General features: G+C 37.1%; 1 protein-coding gene across 1 annotated transcript; it reads left to right on the top strand.

Annotated features, from left to right (window-relative positions):
• The first annotated feature begins 21,037 nt into the window (after nt 1-21,037).
• LOC104248706 (cycloartenol-C-24-methyltransferase 1-like) lies at nt 21,038-24,005 on the top strand. The gene is made up of 2 exons (XM_009805009.2): nt 21,038-21,335; nt 22,985-24,005. Exons 1-2 carry the CDS (start codon nt 21,109-21,111, stop codon nt 23,805-23,807), a joined length of 1,050 nt encoding a protein of 349 aa, XP_009803311.1. The 5' UTR covers nt 21,038-21,108; the 3' UTR covers nt 23,808-24,005.
• The last annotated feature ends 205 nt before the right edge of the window (nt 24,006-24,210 follow it).

The following is a 24,210-nucleotide window of genomic DNA, read 5'->3' on the forward strand; positions in this document are numbered from 1 at the left end:
AGATGGTCGAGGGAGAAACCGAAGGAGAGGCTTCCCGAGTAGCTTAAGATGTCCCAAGGGATGATCTCGGAATGATTGATATTTCTGAATCCCCTCAATTTTTGGACGCCATGATCCTTGAGGCCAATATGTTGGAAGGTCGCTCTTGCGAGGGTCCTCAGGAGGTGGTTGATATCCTAGGCTTCTTGGATAGGGTAGAGTTTGCCATTTTTGGTGATGTCACCGAGCTTGGTAATTATCGGTGCCAAAAGCACTGTCATCGGGTCTACTAGGTCTTTTTCGATCCCAAAAATGATGGATCGATTCCCTGCCCCAAGTGTTAACCCCGATCGCAGGCATAATAGTGTTTTCTGTCCCAGAAGATGCCCAGGTCTTCTCTCCCCCCGTGGGGATTTCTAGCTACCTCAAATGTTTGGTGACCGAGGAAGACCAAGTCGTGATGAATGTGGTGGGAGTCGCTTGCATGTTCAACAAGACCAACATGTTCTGAATCGGGTAACTTCGAGGATCATTCCATTATCTCTTTTAAACTTGGAGTTGTAGGTAATTATAACATCTTCTTCCTTTCTTATAGGCTTCAGTGTTGCATCACGAGGTTTTCCTTCGAATCCGAGAGGAGGGTGAGGCTGAGGTTCAGGACCTCATTGAGAAAAATGACACCTACAAGCTTCTCAGTGAGAAGCTTCAGGCAGATTAAGTGATGGCTCGGGATGAGCATGTTGAGATGGTCGAGCAGGGATTCTGAGTGCTTTATGATATTGAAGATGAACTAGAGATAACAACTAACGATCCGATTCTGCTGTTCCAGCAGAGGCTCGAACAAATCGGGGAGCTTCAAAAATAAGTAGAGACAATTCGAGGATGAGGAGTTCAAGAAAAATATGGACATTTTAGCCTCGAAGAGGGAAGCTACCCAAACACAACTGGAGTCGGCCGAGATCCAACTTCGAGCTGCAAGAGAGAAGGCCTTGGTGCAAGCCAAGAAAATCGAAGAGCTTCAGTCCCATTTAGAAAACTTGGCCAATAAGCTCGAGCCGGCTAAATCTGAGGTGGGCACGGCCAACACCAAGGCCCGCTAATGTGACCCAATACAAGGTCGACGTCGAGGCCATCCAGATGTAGGCCAAAAGCATGGTGGATCATGTAAAGTGGCAAGCTCGAAGGGAAACCCTCGAGGGAGTCCATGCTCAAGGCTTTGATATACTGGCTAAGATCGAGAACACCAAAGCAGAGGATGTCAGGGCTCGAAAGCTGGCCTTTCCCGAGGAAGACTCAGATAGCTTAAGTGAGTCTGAAGGCGGGGAAGATCCTGAGGGCAGAGATGTTGCCTCCAATGAAGATCAAGCCATTTATGCCTTTGCATTTTTTTTGCTTTCCCTTTACATCTTTTTGAGGCCATTTCGGCCATTGTAAATTTTTTCGAATTAAGCCATTTTGGCTTTTGTAAAGATCATTGTGTAAATATATACAAGGCTTTTTTCCCTTTCGGCTTTCAAATTTTTCCTTTGCTTTATTACTTGAATTCACAAAGGTCGAGATGCCTTATCATAAAATAGCTTGGGTTGTGTAAGTTCGGATAACCTTGCCTTTACATTATTTTTATTTTTGAGTCATCTTAGAGGTTTGGGGTTATCAAGAACCTTCTCCAAAATAAGCAACTCAAACCATAGTTTGTCTAGGGTAGCCTTTAAAACCGGTTATGAAAATTTTGAAGGCCTATTTTTTGTTACGGTTCTCGGACATCTCCGAGATGTGTTAATGTGGCCGTAGCCTTTTAATTTAGGTGTAGCCCAGTGAGCTTGCTTTCCCGAGTTATCCAGTCTTGCCTAAGATAACAGTCCCCGAGTGAGTATGGTCGTGGCCTTTAAAATTCGGGGGGTTGCCTAAGAGGTCTTATGCCCCCAATGATCAATAGTTTGATCTGTTCAAGTTTGTTTTTCGGACGGCAGTCCCCCAGTGTGGGAGTGATCATCCAAACTCTGGTTATAATCGGCCATTGAGCTTGTTTACATAAGAGATCGAAAGTACGGAATTGTAAAGTAGAATTTGTTTTCTAAGACATAAGGTAATTGCAAGGAAAATACTTCTTTTTATTCATGTAAAAAAATGGTTACACATGCATACATGTTTTATTCCAGGGCTCGAATAACCTATGTGGGCACGGTTCATTTGACCGTTTGGCCCTTACAAAAAATCTCACCTATCGAGACCCTCTAATATGAAGTAATTTCCTCGCAAAAAGTGGATATCCGAGGGCAATGCCCCTAGTATTCGAGGTTAATTGTAGAGGAACCTCGGATACTATTAGTGCTGTCTTTGACACCGATTCATCATAGGCCTTCGATTTTAAGTTAGCATGATACACCGTTGCCTCGTTAAAAATCTTGCCGAAAAACCCAATTGGGACAAAAACGGTTGAAGAGAAAAAGAGTGTAACGCGTGCTTTAATACCTAAAGGCTTCGTGCCACTCCTTGTCGATTACCTACAAGTGTTAGTCAAAAAATAAAAAGAATTGAAATGGGGTCGTACCTTAGCAGTAATATTATTTAAGATGAGTTATGTTCCAGTTGTTCAGTAGTTGTTCTCCGTCCATCGTTTCGAGCTTATAGGACATCCCTGTGATCTCGAGAATTTGGTATGGCCCTTCTTAGTTCGGACCCAATTTCCATTCGTTTGGATTCTGGGTGTTTAATGTGACCTTCCTCAGCACTAAGTCCATGCCATTGAAATATCAAAGGTTGGCCCTTCGATGGTAATACCTTTCGATCCATTGCTTTTGGGCGGCCAATCGAACAAGGTCAGCTTCACGCCGTTCTTCCAATAGCTCTAGGCTTGTATTCATGGCCTCGTCATTCGATTACTTTGTTACATATCGGAATTTGATATTCGGATCCCTGACTTAAACCAGTATTAAAGCTTCAGCACCATAAACCAGTGAGAATGGGGTGGCCCCGGTACTGGACTTTGAAGTTGTGCGATATGCCCAAAGAACTTCCGGCAGGATCTCTCTCCATTTTCCCTTGGCGCCAGTCAACCTTTTCTTGAGGTTTTGGATTATGGTTTTGTTGGTCGATTCGGTTTGTCCATTCCTACTAGGGTGATAAGGTGTTGATAAGATCCTTTTGATCTTATGGTCTTCGAGAAATTTGGTCACTTTGCTGCCGGTAAACTATTTTCCGTTGTCACATGCAATTTCGGATGGTTTTCCGAATCGACATATGATGTGGTCCCAAATGAAGTCGATGACTTCCTTCTCCATGATCTTCTGGTATGCATGTGCTTCAACCCACTTAGAGAAATAGTCAGTCATAAACAAACCAAATTGAGCCTTACATGGTGTTGATGGAAGAGGGCCGACGATGTCCATCCCTCACTTTATGAACACCCACGGTGATAAAACCGAATACAGTAGCTCCCCGGGTTGATGAATCATTGGAGCATGTCTTTGGCACTCATCACATTTTTGCACAAACTCCTTTGCATCTTTTTCCAAATCGACCCAGTAATAACCAACTCTAATTATCTTTCAAACCAATGATTCGGCGCCTGAGTGGTTCCCGCATGTACCTTCGTGGACTTCTCGGGTTCATCCGTATTTGGTTGTACCCAGAATAGGCATCGAGAAAACTGAGAGTTTCGTGGCCGACAGTGGCATCGATCATGCAATTGATGTTAGGCAAAGGGAAAGAATCTTTGGGACATGCTTTATGATCACGCCCAACTCTAGTCCTAAAAAGGATAAGCGGTCGCTGCAAATATAATCCGGTCTAAAAGTCCAGAGTCGAATCCACAGAGAACTAAGGCTTAGCTATATCTATTTAATATCACTAAAAAGACAAGTTTGAACAATTTTCTAAATTATAATGATTGATATTTATATTTCTAACTAATTAACTAGCAAATACTAGAAAACGGTAAAATTATCAACTAACGAGACAAAGGATTGGAGACTAAATTAAGGAGGTCTAGAGTTATTATTTCCCCAATTGTCTAAATCTTTCCAGCTATGTTCCCTACAATTTCGCCGATGTATTCTCTACTGATCGTGAGCACTTTAGGTGCTGTAATTCTCTCTCGAGAAACTACAACAATTTACTAGACATATTCTCTCGAACTACGCTAGTTGGCTTTATCTAACCGCTCATTATGACCACGTCAAGGCTTTGTTATTTCTAAAACTGCCTTTAAACCCACTGTATTGATTTCTCATATACGTTAGGAGTGATGTTATTCAACAACTCCCTAAATATGTACTCTCTCTCGAGCAACACATAATAAATAGGCACATTCAATCGATGGCCATTCAATCAACAACAATAAATACGTAGTTGAACAAGTAGAGAAATCTAACGGCTCAATTATATAAAAACATAATAAGAATTTATCCTACAAAAGGTTCCATCAAAACCCTATATAACAAATTAGCTATTCATAATAGTATGTAAAACTACAATACTAAAAGTCATAACCAACAATGAAAAATAGGAAGAGGAAGGAAAAACTCGTAGAAGAATTCCCCTCCTTGCTCCTATTGTGTCTTTGCTTCCTTAATGTCGAATCTCCGGTCTCCTTGGCCTCCTTAGGTCTAAATTATGTCAAAAGTATGTCCAACCTCTTAAAATACTATTTTCCCATCTATATATACCAAGTAGGGTCGGGACCAAATAATTATACCTTCTCCTATGCGAAAAAGGACAATTTTTCAGGTCTGTACACTCGCGGTCGCGGTTCGGGCGCGGTATTTTCCCAGAGCACTGCCTCATCCGCGTCCAGGTCCACGGTCTCGGTTTCGACCGCATTTTTCACCCTTTTCGTTTGGAATCTGGAAAAATATAAAATATGAAAGTTGTATCTATTTGAGTTAGCTTTCCAACCATATATTATATAGCCCAAATGAAGTTTTGAGTGAAACATTATGTGCATTTTACTAGACAGTGCATAATATACCTACTCGATTCTTCGTTTCGTTGCTCTATCATCCGTTAATCCCCGAATACGATCCCGGCTTAATTCCTTGGGCTTTTACTCAGACTTCAAAGTTTCAAATCACTTTAATTCATTCTATAACATCTACATAGTTCGGAATCACTCCTACAAGGCATAAAACACACAATTAGTGCAAAACACTAGCGATTAAAGCGCAAACTCAACTAAATTGCAGTAAATTAGAGTGTAATAATCGACTAAAATACGTAATTATAGTCTATCATCAATACCCCACACTTAAACCATTGCTCGTTCTCGAGCAATTAAACTACACTTTATGTAGACACGACCTTTTAAACAATTCTCCTAACTCATCACACCAAAAATATTTAAAATAGACTAAGCGCAAAAGCGTAACATCTTCACCTCAAGATTTGACTCACAAGTACCACGCATTATTCACAACTTACTTACTTAATCTAACATACAGGTAACTGACATTACCTTTCCTTCATGAATCAAGTGCCTTCACACAACAAATGAGAGTAGTTCCACAAGGCACCTTAGCATATCCTTGATCTCTTTCAGGTCATCATCCTTGGATTCTTTGTTCCGATTAACTTCACAAGAAAAAGAAGAACCATCAAAGTAAGGGGTTGGGGGAAGATAAGAAATATAAGCACAACTATAAAAGTGACCATCTTGACAACCACACATATCACATACATTTCACACATAAGATTGAGTTGATGCACATAACTCACTCTCGGGAATATTTTGATAATTTTGCCATGGGTGGTTTTCTTCACAATATGCATAAGGAGGATTAAAAGTAGAATTACCAACATCCAAATTCCCATAATTCCAAGATGCCATGTTTCTCAAATTAACAAGTAAAACAAAAATTAAAAAATCAAATACAACAAAACAAAAATAAAAGTTCAAATTGCAACCTAGCAATATGTACACCTACAGTTACACCGTTAGTTCCCCGGCAACAACACCAAAATTTGATCACGCCCAAATTTAGTCCTAAAAAGGATAAGCGGTCGCAACAAATATAATCCGGTCTAAAGACCGGAGTCGAATCCCACAGAAAACTAAGGCTTAGCTATATTTGTTTAATATCACTAAAAAGACAAATTTGAACAATTTTCTAAATTATAATGATTGAGATTTATATTTCTAACTAATTAACTAGCAAATACTAGAAATCGGTAAAATTATCAACTAACGAGACAAAGGATTGGAGACTAAATTAAGGAGGTCTGGAGTTATAATTTCCCCAATTATCGGAATCCCTCCAGCTATGTTCCCTACAATTTCGCCAATGTATTCTCTACTGATCGTGAGTACTTTAGGTGTCGTAGTTCTTTCTCGAGCAACTACAATAATTTACTAGACATATTCTCTTGAACTACGCTAGTTGGCTTTATCTAACCGCTCATTATGACCACGTCAAGGCTTTGTTATTTTTAAACCTGCCTTTAAACCCACTATATTGATTTCTCACATACGTTAGGAGTGACGTTGTTCAACAACTACCTAAATATGTACTCTCTCTCGAGCAGCACTAGTAAATAGGCACAGTCAATCGATGGCCATTCAATCAACAACAATAAATACGTAGTTGAACAAGTAGAGAAATCCAATGGCTCAATTATATAAAAACATAACAAGAATTTATCTTACAAAAGGTTCCATCAAAACTCTAGATAACAAATTAGCTATTCATAATAGTATGTAAAACTAAAATACTAAAAGCCATAACCAACAATGAAAAATAGGAAGAGGAAGGAAAAACTCATAGAAGAATTTCCCGCCTTGCTCCTATTGTGTCTCTACCTTCTTAGGTCGAATCTGTGTCAAGAATCTGTTCAACCTTCTCAAAATACCGTTTTTCCATGTATATATACCAAGTAGGGTCGGGCCCAAACAATTATACCTTCTCCTATGCAAAAAATAACAATTTTTCAGGTCTGGACGCTCGCGGTCGGGGTCTGGGCGCGGTATTTTCCCAACTCTAGTCCTAAAAAGGATAAGCAGTCGCTGCAAATATAATCCGGTCTAAAAGTTCAGAGTCGAATCCCACAGAGAACTAAGGTTTAGCTATATCTGTTTAATATCACTAAAAAGACAAGTTTGAACAATTTTCTAAATTATAAAGATTGAGATTTGTATTTCTGTCTAATTAACTAGTAAATACTACAAAGCAGTAAAATTATCAACTAACGAGACAAAGGGTTGGAAACTAAATTAAGGAGGTCTAGAGTTATGATTTTCTCAATTGTCGGAGTCCTTCTAGCTATGTTCCCTACAATTTTACCGGTGTATTCTCTACTGATCGTGAGCACTTTAGGTGTCGTAATTCTTTTTCGAGCAACTACAACAATTTACTAGACATATTCTCTCAAACTACGCTAGTTGGCTTTATCTAACCGCTCATTATGACCACGTCAAAGCTTTGTTATTTCTAAACCTACCTTTAAACCCACTGTATTGATTTCTCACATACATTAGGAATGATGTTGTTCAACAACTACCTAAATATGTACTCTCTCTCGAGCAACACATAATAAATAGGCACAGTCAATCGATGGCCATTTAATCAACAATAATAAATACGTATTGAACAAGTAGAGAAATCCAATGGATCAATTATATAAAAACATAACAAGAATTTATCCTACAAAAGGTTCTATCAAAACCCTAGATAACAAATTAGCTATTCATAATAGTATGTAAAACTACAATACTAAAACTCATAACCAACAATGAAAAATAGGAAGAGGAAGGAAAAACTCGTAGAAGAATTCCCCGCCTTGCTGCTATTGTGTCTCTGCCTCCTTAGGTCGAATCTTTGTCAAAAATCTGTCCAACCTTCTCAATATACCATTTTTCCATGTATATATACCAAGTAGGGTCGGGCCCAAATAATTATACCTTCTCCTATGCGAAAAAGGAAAAATTTTCAGGTCTGGACGCTTGCGCTCACGGTCCGGGCGCGGTATTTTCCCAGTGCACTGCCTCAGCCTGCGTCCAGGTCCACGATCACGGTTTGAACACATTTTTCACCTTGTTCCGTTTGGGATTTAGAAAAACGTAAAACATAAAAGTTTTAGCCCTTTGAGTTAGCTGTCCAACCATATATTCTATAGCCCAAGTAAAGTTCTAAGCTAAACGTTATATGCATTTTACTAGACAGTGCACAATATGCCTACTCGAGTCTTCGTTTGTTCTTAACTGTCAAATTTGACCCCTGAACATGATCCCGGCTTAATTCCTTGGGATTTTACTCATACGTCAAAGCTAAAAATCACTTGAATTCATTTCATAACATTTATATAGCTCGGAATCACTCCTACAAGGCATAAAACACACAGTGCAAAACACTAGCGATTAAAGCTCAAACTCAATTAAAGTGCAGTAAATTAGAGTGTAATAAGCGACTAAAATACGCAATTATAGCCCATCATCACTTTATTTAGATCTTTATAATCTACACACATTCTTAGTTTGTACCCTTTCTTAGGAACCACTACTACGTTCGCTAACCATTCCGGGTATTTCACCTCCCGGATGAGCCCTATTTTAAGGAGTTTAGTTACCTCGTCCTTGATGGAGGCATGCTTGATCTCGAACAGGGGTCTCATTTTCTGTTTTTCCGGGGGGAACTTCGGGTCCAAGCTCAGTTTATGAGTAGTGATCTTTGGTGGGATTCTTGTCATATCGAGATGGGATCAAGCAAAACAATCCATATTAGCTGTAAGAAATTGAAAGACTTTTTTCCTGAGCTCGGGAGTTAACCACGTGCCTAGGTATAACTTTCGATCGGGTAGATGTTCGATCAACACGACCCACTCTAGCTCTTCGACCATTGACTTGGTAGCATCGGAATCATCGGGGGCGATAAAGGATCGAGGAACCCCGTAGTCATCATCTTCGTCAATCACTTGTTTGTCCGATTGGGTCGAAGCCGACATCGATGATTGCTATTTGGCCTTTTGTTTTGCCTTCGAGCCTGAGTCCTTCGTCGATGATATTGTTGATATTGGAATTACTTCATCAATGGAAAACATCTCCTTTACGGCGGGTTGTTCCCCGTAAACCATTTTTATCCCCTCTAGTGTTGGAAATTTTAATACATGGTGAAAGGTCAAAGGCACGACCCTCATGTTTGGATCCATGGTCTCCCAAACAGGGCGTTGTATCTCATGTCTCCCTTGATTACATAAACTTGGTCTCCTAGGTGGTACCGACAATGTTTACCGGCAACGTTATTTCTCCCTTAGTAGTTTCGCAAGCCATGTTGAATCCATTCAGTACTCGGGCCGCATGTACGATCTAGTCCTGTAGGCCGAGTTGTTTTATGACCCTCGACCAAATGATGTTGGCCGAGCTACCTGGATCAATTAGCACATGTTTAACTCTAGATTTATTCATAAGTACAGAAATTACCAATACATCATTAAGGGGTTGCAAGATCCCTTCTGCATCCTCGTCGTTGAAAGATAAAGTCCCTTCTGGTAAGTAATCCCATGTCTGTTTCTCCCTTATGATTGACACTTTAGTGCGTTTCATCATCAGACCTTGAGGAACATTGACCCTTCCGATGATCATATGGATGACGTGCTGGGGTTCGTCTTGTTCATTTTGTTTGTTGGAGTCCCTGTTTCTGAAGTGATTCTTAGCTCGGTCACTTAGAAATTCTCGAAGATGACCGTTGTTGCACAACCGAGCTACTTCTTCCCTCAATTGTCGACAATCCTCCGTCCTGTGGCCGTCTGTGCCATGATATTTGCATATTTGGTTGTGATTCCTTTGGGTTGGATCAGTTTGCAAAGGTTGAAGCCACTTGGTTTCTTTGATGCGCTCGATAGTCGATATGATGGCAGTCGCATCAACATTAAAGTTATACTCTGACAATCGTGGTGCCTCTTTGGGTCCCATAGATCTATCGAAGCCGTTCTTGCTCATGAGTCCCCGTGAGCTTGAACCTCGATCATTTCTTCTTTCGTTTCGTGCAGAGTTTTGCCCAGATCCGCTGGTCCTACAGTCTCCATTATATGGTTGATAACGATCTCTATTTGACCTTGGTTCTCGGTCAATATCCCTCTTGACTCTATCAACAGGTCTGATAGGATAAACAGACCTAGAAGGAGCCCCTATTTGATCATCCTCGATCCTGATCTTCGACTGATACTGATTGTGCACATCGACCCAAGTGATAGCTGGGTATTCGATCAAATTCTGCTTCAACTGTTGTGAAGCCACTAAACTTCGAACGTTGAGACCTTGAGTGAAAGCTTGAACAACCCAATCGTCGGTGACCGGTGGAAAGTCCATCCGTTCCATTTGGAATCGAGACACAAATTCTCTGAGCATCTCGTTGTCCTTCTGCCTTACCTTAAAAAGGTTCGACTTCCTAGTTTCGACCTTGATGGCCCGGGCGTGTGCCTTTACGAAAGAATCTACAAGCATAGTAAACGAGTCAATAGAATTAGGCGATAAATTATGGTACTATATCATAGCACCATTCGACAAAGTCTCCCCGAATTTCTTCAGCAAGAAGGATTCGATCTCGTCATCTTATAAGTCATTCCCTTTGATAGCACACTTGTAGGAGGTGACATGTTCATTTGGATCAGTCGTCCCATTTATACTTAGGAATCTCGGGCATGCAGACATTCTTGGGGATTGGCTTCGGAGCCGCACTCTGGGGGAAAGGTTTTTGTATGAACTTTTTGGAATCCAGTCCTTTCAATATTGGTGGTGTCCCCGGAATCTGGTCGACCCTAGAATTTATAGGTTTCTACCTTCTTGTCGTTTTCCTCGATCTTCTTTTCCCCTGTCTCGATTCTCTTTGTCAGTTCTTCAAGCATCTTCATGATAGCAGGAATGGTCTCCGATTCCTTCTCTTTCTATTTCTTTGAAACCGATTCGACCCTGTGTATGATTTCATGGGATGGCTCGAGTTCGACCATGCTCGGTGTGTGATTCTAGTTTTGGAGCTGGGCTATTGCTGCCTGTTTAGCCTACAACATTTCGAAGATCACCCGCATGCTGATCCCGCCATCTTCACTGCCACTGCGCTCTGAGTAGCTAATCGTACATCCCCGCGGACGCTGTTTTCGGGATCGACGGCCAAATTTTCATTGATGGCTACATGTGAACTGACGTTTATTGGATATACAGTCGGGACTCCGTTGAGGCCAACCGGGGGTACATCGTTCCCTAGTGCTATGTTATCATTTTCGTCGTGGTGGCCAAAGTCGTTGTCAATGTGTTGGGGTGCTGACTGAGAGTTCGACATTTTTTAGTCATGTAATCAAAGATACTTCAAAGAACAAGTATAAAATAGTGTGTGTCACGGAAGTTTGTATTAGGTAATCGCTATTATCCTTAGCCCCACTGTGGGTGCTAAACTGTTTAACCTAAAATCGGATAACAATTAAATTTATACGCGGTTTTAAGGACACGTGATATAACTTGGTATAAATAAAGAAGAATAAATTAATATAATATATTAACGATGAAAGAATAAATGCAAACCACACGAATTGAACAGTCTTGGCCCTCGAGTTCAGTCACTCTTGAACCAAATATGTTTCAACTTGCTTATGAACAAAATAACAAGGTAATGAAAGTTAGAAAATGACAATATATTGCTTATTAATGCGTGAATATGATCCGGTTTATAAATGATCAGATCCCCCTTTATATAGTAGTGGAATCATACTCTAGATACGATTCTATATAAGGTAAGAAATTCCCTGATTGGGTAATTAATCGAACTCTTCTTGATACGTGTTGGGATTCGCGCCATGATCCTTGTCCGATTGCGGATATTTCGACTTTTCGTTATTTGGCTGGGTAAGCTTCCTTCGATCTCTATCTTGTTCGGTCTTGATCTTGGTCGATCTCGATCTTGATCGGTCTCAGCGCCACGAGCTCGGCAACCTAACTTTACATCATGGTTCGATATAACTCGAGGCTGAACCTCGGCCCATCATGTTCTGGTCTCGACTCTGGATCAATCATACAAAAAGGTAAACCCGATTTTGACTGTATACACCGTTAAAGTATAGTACATGTAGCATATGCGTTATATATTTACTGCATAGCGCATCAATTATATGAGTTATGCATAAACATAGCCCCCACCACCTTCTTCAAAATCGTTTTCTTCATCTTCCGAAGAAAATTCAAGTATCTTTCTTTTCCTTTAAATACTCACAAACCACATTGCTTTTTCTTTACACTTCCATTCTTGATTCGTCTCTTCTTTCTTGCATGTTCTTCTACCTTCTTTTATTATTATTATCCTTTGTCAAGTGAAAAAAAAAAAAGAGTTTTTGTGCATCTTCTTCAACAGTTTCATCTGAAAAAACCCCATGTTCTAGCTGTGGATGACAATCTTGTTGATCGTAAACTTGTCAAGAGATTACTTAATTATATCTTCAACATCACAATGAATTGATATTTCGTATTTTTCAATTTGATTATCTTATTCTCTATCTATATATAAATTCTTGAATGTTTCTCAAGCTGCATTATTAAAATTAAATTCCTCCATTCAAATACCCACCCCTCTGAATTTAGTGTATTGAAATGGGTGCAAAAGTACTGCTATTAGCAGTTTTTTTAACTTTACATACGTTAAGTTAGCATTATTATCACATAATAGTAGTAGGTGCAATGTAATTGAAGACCCACTGATTCATTAATCGTTCTCCCTCTCTAATTTCGATGGAACGGCAAGTTAAAGAAAAATAACAAGAGAAGTTTATTTTGGGGAGGGTTTGGGTTTTTGCGAGGGGGGGGGGGGGGGTAAACGTGTATGAAAAGTAATATGACACCATCTTATTAGACTTTTGGGCAACCCTTTTATGAATACGTGATCACAAATATCTTTCCGAATCCTTTGATGTGGACTTATAGAGCCCGTTTTGACATAAGAATTTTTTTTTCGAAATAGACATTTTCAATTTTCACATGAACATACATTTTTTAAATTTTTCGAAAATTTAAAAAACTCTAAAATGCCATTTCTTATTTTACTCAAATCAATCACAAAATTTTAAAAAAACTCAAAATTATATTTATGTTCAAACATAACTCTAATTTTTAAATACCATTTTTACTTATTTTTTTTTTTATTTTTTTTTTAAAATTTTATAATTCTTATGTCCAAACGCATACTTAGACTCAAACTTATGTCATTCTTAATACAGAACAGGAAAATAGAAGCTCTTGGTACATAGCGCATAGATGCGCTATATGTAGTCAATTATTATATCGGTTACATACGCTATATTTTAACGGGATAATTGGTCATTGAGGTATAACACATATTTTAAATACATTATATATATATTATAGTCCTCAACATTTTCTTTTACCTATTTTTATCTTTTGAATCAAAATTTATAATATTTTAATTTCGGAATAGTGTACAGTAGGATAAGCATAAAATATGAGGCTTGGTCATATCCAAAAGAGCAGAAAAGATTAGGTTGCACGCCTTACAAGAAAAACAGGAAATTTATTTGCTTACTCCATCTTGATATGCGTACACTTCTTGCCAACCCCTCGTATATATCTTGTTCATAAAATAAAATATTTTTGTATCTACTTTATCTTAGCCATTTTTTGTTTCTGGAGTTTCTCAAGATTATATACTTAATCATATTTTTATATGATTTATTTCTTTTTCTAATATACTTAATAAAGAATAATATACTTTTATATTTAAAATGCGTAATATTTTAGGTGGTGAAGGCTTAGGAAAGAAACAAGATTAAGTTTGCTAACAATTAAAATTTGCACTTTTAAAATGCAATATGTTGTTATAAAATAAATACAGTAAAGTAAAAGATAAGTATAGAGAGAAACTGATATATTATTCGAATTCAAACTGATGTACACAATGAACTGAAATCTCCTCTATTTATAGAAGAAAGGAAGCTGTTGTGTAAGCTGCTATGTAAGCTGCTACTACACCAGATATGGATAATCTTCTACTGAGAGCAATGTTTATCCATAACGTAGTACTAAATGGATAAGCTCATTGTACCAAAGTATAGATAATCTTCTACTAGGGATAATGATTATCCATAACAGAGTACTGAAAGGATAGGCTCATTGTACCCGGTATGGATAATCTTCTACCAGGAGTAATGTTTATCCATAACCGGGTACTGAAGTGATAAGCTTCTTCAGGAAGCTTATTTCCAATAGAGTACTAAATAGATAAACATATTTACGGCGGATTCCCATATGGATAAGCTTCTTCAGGAAATTTATTTACAACGAAGTACTAATGAACATCCATAATATAATATATTTATAACACTCCCCTTGGATGTTCATTAAAAGATAATGTGCCTCGTTAAAACCTTACTAGAAAAAAACCACATGGAAAAAATTCTAGTGAAGGAAAAAGAGTACACATATTTAGTAATACGCATTGCTATGTGCCTCATTAAAAACCTTATAAGGAAAACCTCATGGGAAAAAACCTTAGTAAGGAAAAAAGAGTGAATCGCGTATTTTACTCCCCCTGATGAAAACCTTGTTTTAAATATTTGAGTCTCCGCATTCCAATCTTGTATATCATCTTCTCAAAAGTTGAAGTTGGCAAAGATTTAGTGAATAAATCTGCTGGATTATCACTTGAACGGATTTGTTGCACATTAATGTCACCACTTTTCTGAAGATCGTGTGTGTAGAATAATTTTGGTGAAATGTGCTTCGTTCTATCTCCTTTTATAAATCCTCCCTTCAATTCGGCTATGCATGCAGCTAGGAATGGCAGGCGGTGTGGGGCGGGGCAGGGGCGAGACGGGTTCTATTTGAACCCGCACAATTTCAACCCGCCCCGCCCCCATAGGATTTAAACCCGCATCCACTCGCCCCATACTCCACCCACGTTCACCCGCCCCACAATTTTTTTTAAAAAAAATATCTCTCTTTTTTTGATTTTTTTGCTAGTAATTACATTATATAAAGATACCACAAACATCTACACAATTTCTTAAATTTGCATAACCTAGAGACTTTCAACATAAAGGATAATTAATAGCAAATCTGGAATAAAATATTTTATTTTTATTCCTGTTCCTCCTCCTTGGACAGCTTAATCACTTGAAATTAATTAACATAATGCAACATTAGGCACTGTATATATATTCCTAAATGAAGAATTACTTCACCAATTAGAAAAAAAATTTGAAAAAAAGAAGAAAACAAAAGGAAAAAATGAATTGTCTGAATGCAAAAGCTCACAGTTTATGTATATGTTTTAGAAAACTGGTTTTTATCCCAATCCCACCCTTAATGTTCGGCGAAGAACTACAATCATGAAAAATTAAATCCCCAACCCGCGCCACGCCCCGCATGATTTTTTTATTTAAAAATTGAACCCGCCCCGCCCCGCACCGCAACCTTCCAAACCAGCCCCGCACCGCACCGCAACCTTCCAAACCAGCCCCGCCCCGCTAACGCTCAAACCCGCACCGCCTCATTGCCATCCCTACATGCAGCATTATCTTTGTATAAAATTGTGGGTCTTTTCTCACATTCCAAACCACATTTTTCTCGAATAAAATGAATTATTGATCTCAACCATACACATTCCCTACTTGCTTCATGAATAGCTATTATCTCAGCGTGATTTGAAGAAGCAGCAACAATAGATTGCTTTGTGGAGCGCCATGATATGACAGTACCTCCATATGTAAATACTTACTCGGTTTGAGATCGAGCTTTATGAGGATCAGATAAATAACATGCATCTGCATAACCAACAAGATCTGTACTATCTTTGTTAGCATAAAACAAACTCATATCAAGAGTTCCCTTTAAATATCGCAATATATGCTTAATGTCGTTCCAATGTTTCCGTGTAGGAGAAGAACTATATATTGCTAGTAAATTAACAAAAAATGCTATGTCAGGCGTTGTAGCATTAGCAAGATACATTAGTGTACCAATTGCACTGAGATAAGGTACTTCGGGACCAAGGAGTTCCTCATCCACTTTTGGAGGTCGAAACAAATCCTTATTCACTTCAAGTGATCGAACAACCATTGGTGTACTCAATGGGTGAACTTTGTCTATATAAAAGCGTTTTAAAACCCTTTCTGTATAGGCAGATTGATGGATAAAGATCCCGTCTGCTAAATGTTCAATTTGTAGACCAAGATAAAGTTTTATCTTTCCAAGATCTTTCATCTCAAATTCTTTCTTAAGATATTCAATTGCATTTTGGAGCTCTTATGGAGTTCCAACAAGATTTGTGTCATCAACATAAACAACAAGTATAACAAATTCTGACGCCATTTTCTTTATAAAAATACATGGACAAATAACATCATTTATGTAACCTTCTTTCAGCAAATATTCACTAAGGCGATTATACCACATTGTGCCCAAATTGTTTTAAATCGTACAAAGATCTTTGTAATCTAATTGAATAAATTTCCTGAGATTTTGAATTCGCTTTAGGCATTTTAAATCCTTCAGGGATTTTCATATAAATTTCATTATCAAGTGAACCGTACAGATAAGCTATAACTACATCCATTAGATGTATTTCAAGCTTTTCATGCAGTGCTAAACTGATGAGATATCGAAATATTATGACATCCATAACAGGTGAATATGTTTCATCAAAATCGACTCCAGGTCGTTGTGAGAATCCTTGTGCAACAAGGCGAGCTTTGTATCTTTCAACTTTATTTTTATCATTACTTTTTTGCACAAAAATATATTTATGACCAACTGGTTTTATACCAGCAGGTGTTTAGACTACTGGTCCAAAGACCTCTCTTTTAGCAAGTGACTTTAATTCCGATTGAATTGCCTCTTGCCAATTTAGCCAATCAGATCTTTGTCGACATTCTTCGACAGATCGAGGTTCAAGGTCCTCACTATCTTGCATAATATTAAGTGTAACATTATATGCAAAAATATTATCCACCACTATTTCAGATCGATTTAAATTAATCCTATCACCGATCGAACTTATTAAAAGTTCTTCACTCACATGAGCTCCGGGTTCATTGATTTCTTCAGGAATCTCAAAACTAATCAGATCTTGGGTCTCTTCAGGAGATCCCTTCATAGTATCATTTTGATCATTTGTCGATTTTCTTTCCATACAATTTCTCTTTTGATTTCCTTTTTCTCTCCCTAATTGTGGGAAATTTGTTTTATCAAACCGACAATTTGCAAATCGAGCAGTAAATAAATCTCCTATCAATGGTTCAAGATAGCGAATAATAGAGGGTGATTCAAACCCAACATATATTCCTATCCTTCTCTGTGGTCCCATCTTACTGCGCTGTGGTGGTGCTACTGGCACATATACAGCACATTCGAAAATTCGTAGATGGGCAATATTTGGTTCATGACCAAAAACTAATTGTGACGGAGAATATTTATTATAATGTGTCGGCCTGAGACGGATAAGTGATGCTGCATGCAAGATAGCGTGACCCCAAACAGCAATGGGCAATGTTGTTTTCATAACTAGTGGTCTTGCTATCAATTGTAGGCGTTTAATAAATGACTCTGCAAGGACATTTTGAGTATGAATATAAGCTACATGATGTTTAACTTTTATCCCAACTGATAGACATAATCATCAAAAGCTTGAGATGCGAATTCTCCAGCATTATCAAGGCGAATAACCTTTATAGGATAATTTGGGAATTGTGCCCTTAATCGAATTATTTGGGCTAATAGCTTTGCAAACGCCAGGTTGCGAGATGATAGTAGGCACACATGAGACCATCTTGAAGATGCATCTATTAGGACCATAAAATATCTAAACAACCCACTTGGTGGGTGAATAGGTCCACATATATCCCCATGTATACGCTCTAAAAAGGCAGGGGATTCAATATCAACCTTCATTGGTGATGGTCTAGTGATCATTTTTCCTTGATAACAAGCATCACAAGAAAATTCGTCATTTGTAAGAATCTTCAGGTTCTTTAATGGATGCCCACTCGAATTTTCAGTAATTCGTCTCATCATTATTGATCCGGGATGGCCCAAACGGCCATGCCAAAGCACAAAAGTATTTGAATCCGTAAACTTCTGGTTTACGATAGAGTGTGCTTCAATTGTACTAATTTTTGAATAGTATAAGCCAGAAGATAAAGTTGGTAACTTTTCTACAATGCATTTCTGGCCAGAAATATTCTTTGTAATACAAAGATATTCCCTATTCATTTCATCTATTGTCTCAACATGATACCCATTTCAGCGGATATCTATAAAACTCAACAAGTTTCTTCGGGACTTGGAGGAGAAAAATGCATTGTCTATAGTAAGTTTTGTTCCTTTAGATAGAAATATAATGGCTCTTCTGGAGCCTTCAATCAAACTTATATTACCAGAAATTGTTGAAACATTTGCTTTTTCCTTATACAAATAAGAAAAGTATTTCTGATCGTTGAATATGGCATGAGTTGTTCCACTATCAATAACACAAATATCTTCATGATTTGTCTTTGATCCAAACATAATTTGAGGGTTATCCATATTCTTCAAAATAACATAAATAAAATATATTATAGTAAACATCATTATCAAAGCATAACTTTTATTTATGTACAACAATTACATAACCATACTATCTATTACAAACAACAAAAATTAAAATATTTACATTTCTACAGATTCACTACCGATTACATGACTTGTTTCTCCTTCTGGGAGTGCAAAGTAATCAGCTACATCCAAATGCATGAAGTCTAAATTATCTTCAGAAATAAAATTTACTTTAGCATTTTTCTCTGTCTTCTTCAGGGAGGCTTGATAAAGCTCAACCAGGTGCTTTGGCGTACGACAAGTACGTGACCAATGCCCTTTTCCTCCAAATCTGTAGCATGCATTTTCTGCATTTGGTGCTTGCACCGCTTCATGCTTTTGTTTGGTGCATTATTATTACCATGATTGGGGTTTATTCCCAGACCACGACCATGACCCCGACCGGGGCCACAACCTCTTTCACGTTTAGCTTGGTGGAAGTTCGTCTCATTCACTTCAGGGAATGGACAAGAACCAGTAGGTCAACTTTCATGGTTTTTCATTAATAGCCCATTATGTTGCTCGGCTATAAGAAGATGCGAGATAAGTTCAGAATACTTTTTAAATCCCATCTCTCGATATTGTTGCTGCAGGAGCATATTCGAGGCATGAAAAGTGGTGAAAGTTTTCTCCAACATATCATGATTAGTAATATTATCACCACATAATTTCAATTGGGAAATAATTCTGAACATAGTAGAATTATACTCACTGATAGATTTAAAATCTTGTAGCCTTAGATGAGTCCAATCATATCGTGCATGTGGAAGAGCAACCATCTTGAGGTGGTCATATCTATCTTTCAAATTATTCCACAGTATGACTGGATCTTTAATAGTGAGATATTCCATTTTCAGTCCCTCGTCAAGGTGATGGCGTAGGAATATCATTGCTTTGGCACGGTCTTGGTTTGATGCCTGATTTTTGTCTTTGATGGTGTGTGCCAGACCCATTGCATCAAGATGAATTTCAACATCAAGCACCCAAGACATGTAGCTTTTGCCCGATATATCCAGGGATACAAATTCAAGTTTAGAAAGATTTGACATTATTTAGGAAAAGAAAGTTCTTACCTCAGATACTTTCAAAATATTTGCTCGAGATGGCAGTCTCGTGCTGATAACGTGTTATAAAATAAAGACTGTAAAGTAAAGACAAGTATAGAGAGAAACTGCTATATTATTCGAATTCAAACTGATGTACATAATGAACTGAAATCTCTTCTATTTATAGAAGAAAAGAAGTTGTTGTGTAAGCTGCTACTGCAAGCTGCTACTATACCAAATATGCATAATCTTCTACTGAGAGCAATGTTTATCGATAACTGAGTACTGAATGGATAAGCTCATTGTACCAAGTATAAATAATCTTCTATTAGGGGTAATGATTATCCATAACGGAGTACTGAAAGGATAAACTTATTGTACCCGGTATAGATAATCTTCTACCGGGGGTAATGTTTATCCATAATCGGGTACCAAAGTGATAAGCTTCTTCAGGAAGCTTATTTCCAATAGAGTACTAAATAGATAACATATTTACGGCGGATTCCCATATGAATAAACTTCTTCAAGAAGCTTATTTACAACGGAGTACTAAATGAACATCCATAATATAATATATTTATAACATATATGTCATATTCTTTCTTTTGAAAAACTTAAGTAATCACCTTATGGACCTGTTTGTCCAAACAAAAAATTTCCTTTTTTTGATTTTTCTTTTTTTTAAAAAATATGTTTGTCTATAAAATTTTGCAAGTTTTTTAAAAAAAATTCGAAATGAGTTTTTCAAAAACAAAATTTTCAATTTTTTTTACCCACTCATAAAACTGTAATATTTTTTAAGTGAAATATATTTTTAAATATAATTTTAAATTTAAAATATTATTTTTAATTTAATTTTAAATATTATTTTTTTTCAAAAATTACAATTTTTATGTCCAAACGCCTACTTAGTTTTTCTTTCTTTTTGTCACTACAGAAGTGCGCTGACCATGACATATTTGTTCCAATGTATAATTGAATCATTTAGTAAATATAAAAAAATTTCTTTATTTGCCCAAAAATTAAAAAATATGAGGTATTGGTTCATCTTTATTAGAAAATACTTTACCTCTATTCACTAATGTCCAAAACACCAATCTTCCTTACATTTATTGTGCTATTATGTTCACCTTTATTTATTTATTTATTTAGTAATTATTTTAACCTACCTATCACTAATGCAAAAACTTACTATCTGAATAAATAATTCACCCCTTACTGGTATATATTTAATTAGTAATTGATTTTATGATAATCTTCTTTTAAAGAATTACTAATTTAGAATAGAAGAAGTAACTTCTCTAGATAGCACATGATTTTAACATTACCGCATTTTCATAGCCGGTGCCCGGTGGTTGTGCCATATATGGGAATTAATTGGGACAAAATGACAGTGATTGTTTTGTCAGAACAATTATTAAAAATAATTTAACTTAGTATAATTCCACTATAAATAATCACAAACACACCAGAATTAATACAGAAAAGATCCCTCCTTTTATTCTATTCTGTATCTTGTGATTTAGGAAAAAGATGTCAAAACAAGGAGCTTTATTTGATCTGGCATCTGGGGTTGGTGGCAAAATTAACAAAGAGAAAGTTCTGTCTGCTGTTGACAAGTATGAGAAGTACCATGGTTATTATGGAGGTGAAGAAGAAGAGAGAAAGAATAACTACAGTGACATGGTTAACAAATACTATGATCTTTCCACCAGCTTCTATGAATATGGCTGGGGAGAATCATTCCATTTTGCACCCAGGTTTGTTAATTTATCATGGTCTATTATCTGTATTACTTTTATCTTGAGCCGGAGGTCTATTGTATGCGATCTCTCTATCTTATAAAGGCAGGGATAAGGCCTGCGTACACTTTATCCTTCTAGACCCGCGAAATTATACCTAAATTTGTTGTTGTTGTTGTTGTTCCATTATATTCCTGCATAATTAGTGGGGGAAAAAGTATCCTGGTGTACCTTTACAAGGTAGGGTACTGCCTGCATGCACTCTACCCTTTTAGACCCGCGGGATTACACATGAATTTATTGTTGTTGTTGGTCCATTAAATTCATGCATAATTAGTGAAAAAAAATATCTTAGTGTACGAAACATTTCGCGTTCACGCAATATACCGGAAAGTAAAGAGCCACACCCACCTTGGCGGATTCCGCAGCTTGAACGTACCCGTAACATGTGACCTACCCAAATGCAAGCATAATGGCTCATGCATAAGTGAATGAATATTAATTAGGTTTTGGTCACACTTAATTTTAGTGGTGGTAAAAGGGATTAAAAAATAATTAACCATATATATTACTAAATTTGTTAAAAATGGATTATAAGATTCATATTATCAACTTAAAAATAAATAACTAATAGATTTAATTTTTATATTTGTAATAATTCAAATCGGGAGTTTTTCATGTTTAGGAGACTAGGAGTTCTTGTTTTAAATTATGTATAAAAATTATATTTCAACCCACTTGACAAAATCTCTTGCAAAAGTGGTCAAGGGGTTCATAATATTGGTTAGGTCTTGTCATCTTATGTACCTATTTTATTTTTTTGGTTGTATAAATTGCAATAAGAGTCACAAAAGAAAAGACAAACCGTAATGATAGCAGCATGACTGGATATAACTTTCTTTGCAATCAAAGCAAATTATTTTCCTGGTATGTATTTTGCAGAAGCTAATTTTAGTTCTCCCTTTCATAAAAATTGCTAAGATTTGCACAGTTACAAGTATATTTGCCTGAAATTATTTGTCATTTGTTGGTTTAATTTTAGTTTATGTTGGAATTTTTTCGTTCTTTTTTCTTTTGAGTGTGTATAAGCTCTCTTTCTGATTGTTGGTGTTAATTTAGTTTAATTTGTAACTCTTTTCTTATTGTTTCTTCTTTAGCAAATAATAACTTGTTACCTAATAAATGCTATTTTTTTTAATAATAAATCAAATTTCTTTGTGTTAATAAATTCTAAAATTGGTCAAGATTTTTTTTGGTTAAAGTTTAATAAATTAGCTAAAGTTAGATTTTTTAAATTAGAATAAGCAAAAATTTGTTTAAAATATAGAGCACCGACTTTAAAAGGACTTTATTACGGCATCACATTGTGAGCAATAAAGACAAAAAAACTTACTCCTCGTGCCTTATGCCACTTATATTAGTTATGGACTTTTACTATTGAACCCGCTTGCACAAAATTCTGGGTCGGCCACTGTATGGATATCTATATTATCCGTCGGTTAACGCATTTTCTACCCGTATTAAATATGGGTCATGTTGGATATTTTATCTGTTTTTGCGTTATCTGTGTTCGACCTGCCCATATCCGACCTGATCCACCCGTTTGCCTCCCTTATTTATTGTTATTATACTCATGCACTCACACTTGTGCCTGCATGCATGCGCAGGTGGAAAGGAGAATCACTACTGGAGAGCATTAAAAGGAATGAGCACTTCCTTGCCTTGCAACTAGGATTAAAACCAGGACAAAAGGTTTTGGACGTAGGATGTGGAATTGGTGGACCATTAAGAGAAATAGCTCGATTCAGCTCTACATCAATTACAGGCCTCAACAACAATGAATATCAGATAACTAGGGGACAAGAGTTGAACAACAAAATTGGTTTAACATTGAATCAGACTTGCAATTTTGTAAAAGGCGATTTCATGAAAATGTCGTTTCCTGACAATAGCTTTGATGCAGTATACGCCATAGCAGCAACTTGCCATGCACCAGATGTAGTTGGATGTTATAAAGAGATTTATAGAGTGTTGAAACCTGGTCAGTGTTTTGCTGTATACGAATGGTGCATGACCGATTCATACGATCCAAATAACGAAGAGCACGAAAAGATCAAGTCGGAAATTGAGCTTGGAAATGGTCTACCTGAGGTTAGATTGACATCACAATGTCTTGAAGCAGCGAAACAAGCTGGTTTCGAAGTTGTATGGGACAAGGATCTTGCTGAGGATTCGCCTGTTCCGTGGTACTTGCCTTTAGATACGAGTCATTTCTCGTTTAGTAGCTTCCCTCTAACAGCACTTGGGCGGCTTTTGACCAGAAATCTAGTCTCCGCACTTGAATTCGTGGGACTGGCTCCTAAAGGTAGTCAAAGGGTTCAAGGTTTCTTAGAGAAAGCTGCACAAGGTCTTGTTGGTGGTGCAAAGAAAGGAATCTTTACACCATTGTATTTCTTCTTGGTTCGCAAGCCCATTTCAGACCTAAAGTAAATTGGAGTTTATAGTCAGTTAGCTTTATATTTACTTGTGTTGCATGTCTGACACATTTATATTTCATGTCTTGTTATATTTGCCATTGATAAATGTCCATGTTCTTGAGATATATGCCACACGAGACAAGCTGATAAAGGCGGACAATTTGCTTATATACAATCAAACATTTCTATAATAGTTTTATTTGTTTTGATATTTTTTGGTTGCTATCGTGAAGTGCTGTTATGGATAACATATATTATACCATAACGTAAAAAATTGGTTTCAAATAAAACTTGATTGTTATAGTGAAATGTTGTTACAGAGAATGACTGTTATAAGGAGGTTTAACGGTATATGCCGATATTCTCCCTCCGCATCCAATCCCCGCACCACACACGCACAACCCCCCCCCCCCACC

This window comes from Nicotiana sylvestris, chromosome 8, assembly GCF_000393655.2.
Source record: "Nicotiana sylvestris chromosome 8, ASM39365v2, whole genome shotgun sequence".
Classification (NCBI taxonomy): Eukaryota; Viridiplantae; Streptophyta; class Magnoliopsida; order Solanales; family Solanaceae; genus Nicotiana; species Nicotiana sylvestris.

Coding starts and splice junctions, on each gene's coding strand:
- LOC104248706 (XM_009805009.2), top strand. CDS start 21,109: ATGTCAAAACAAGGAGCTTTATTTGATCTGGCATCTGGGGTTGGTGGC. Junction 21,336..22,984: donor TCATTCCATTTTGCACCCAG/GTTTGTTAATTT, acceptor ATGCATGCGCAG/GTGGAAAGGAGAATCACTAC.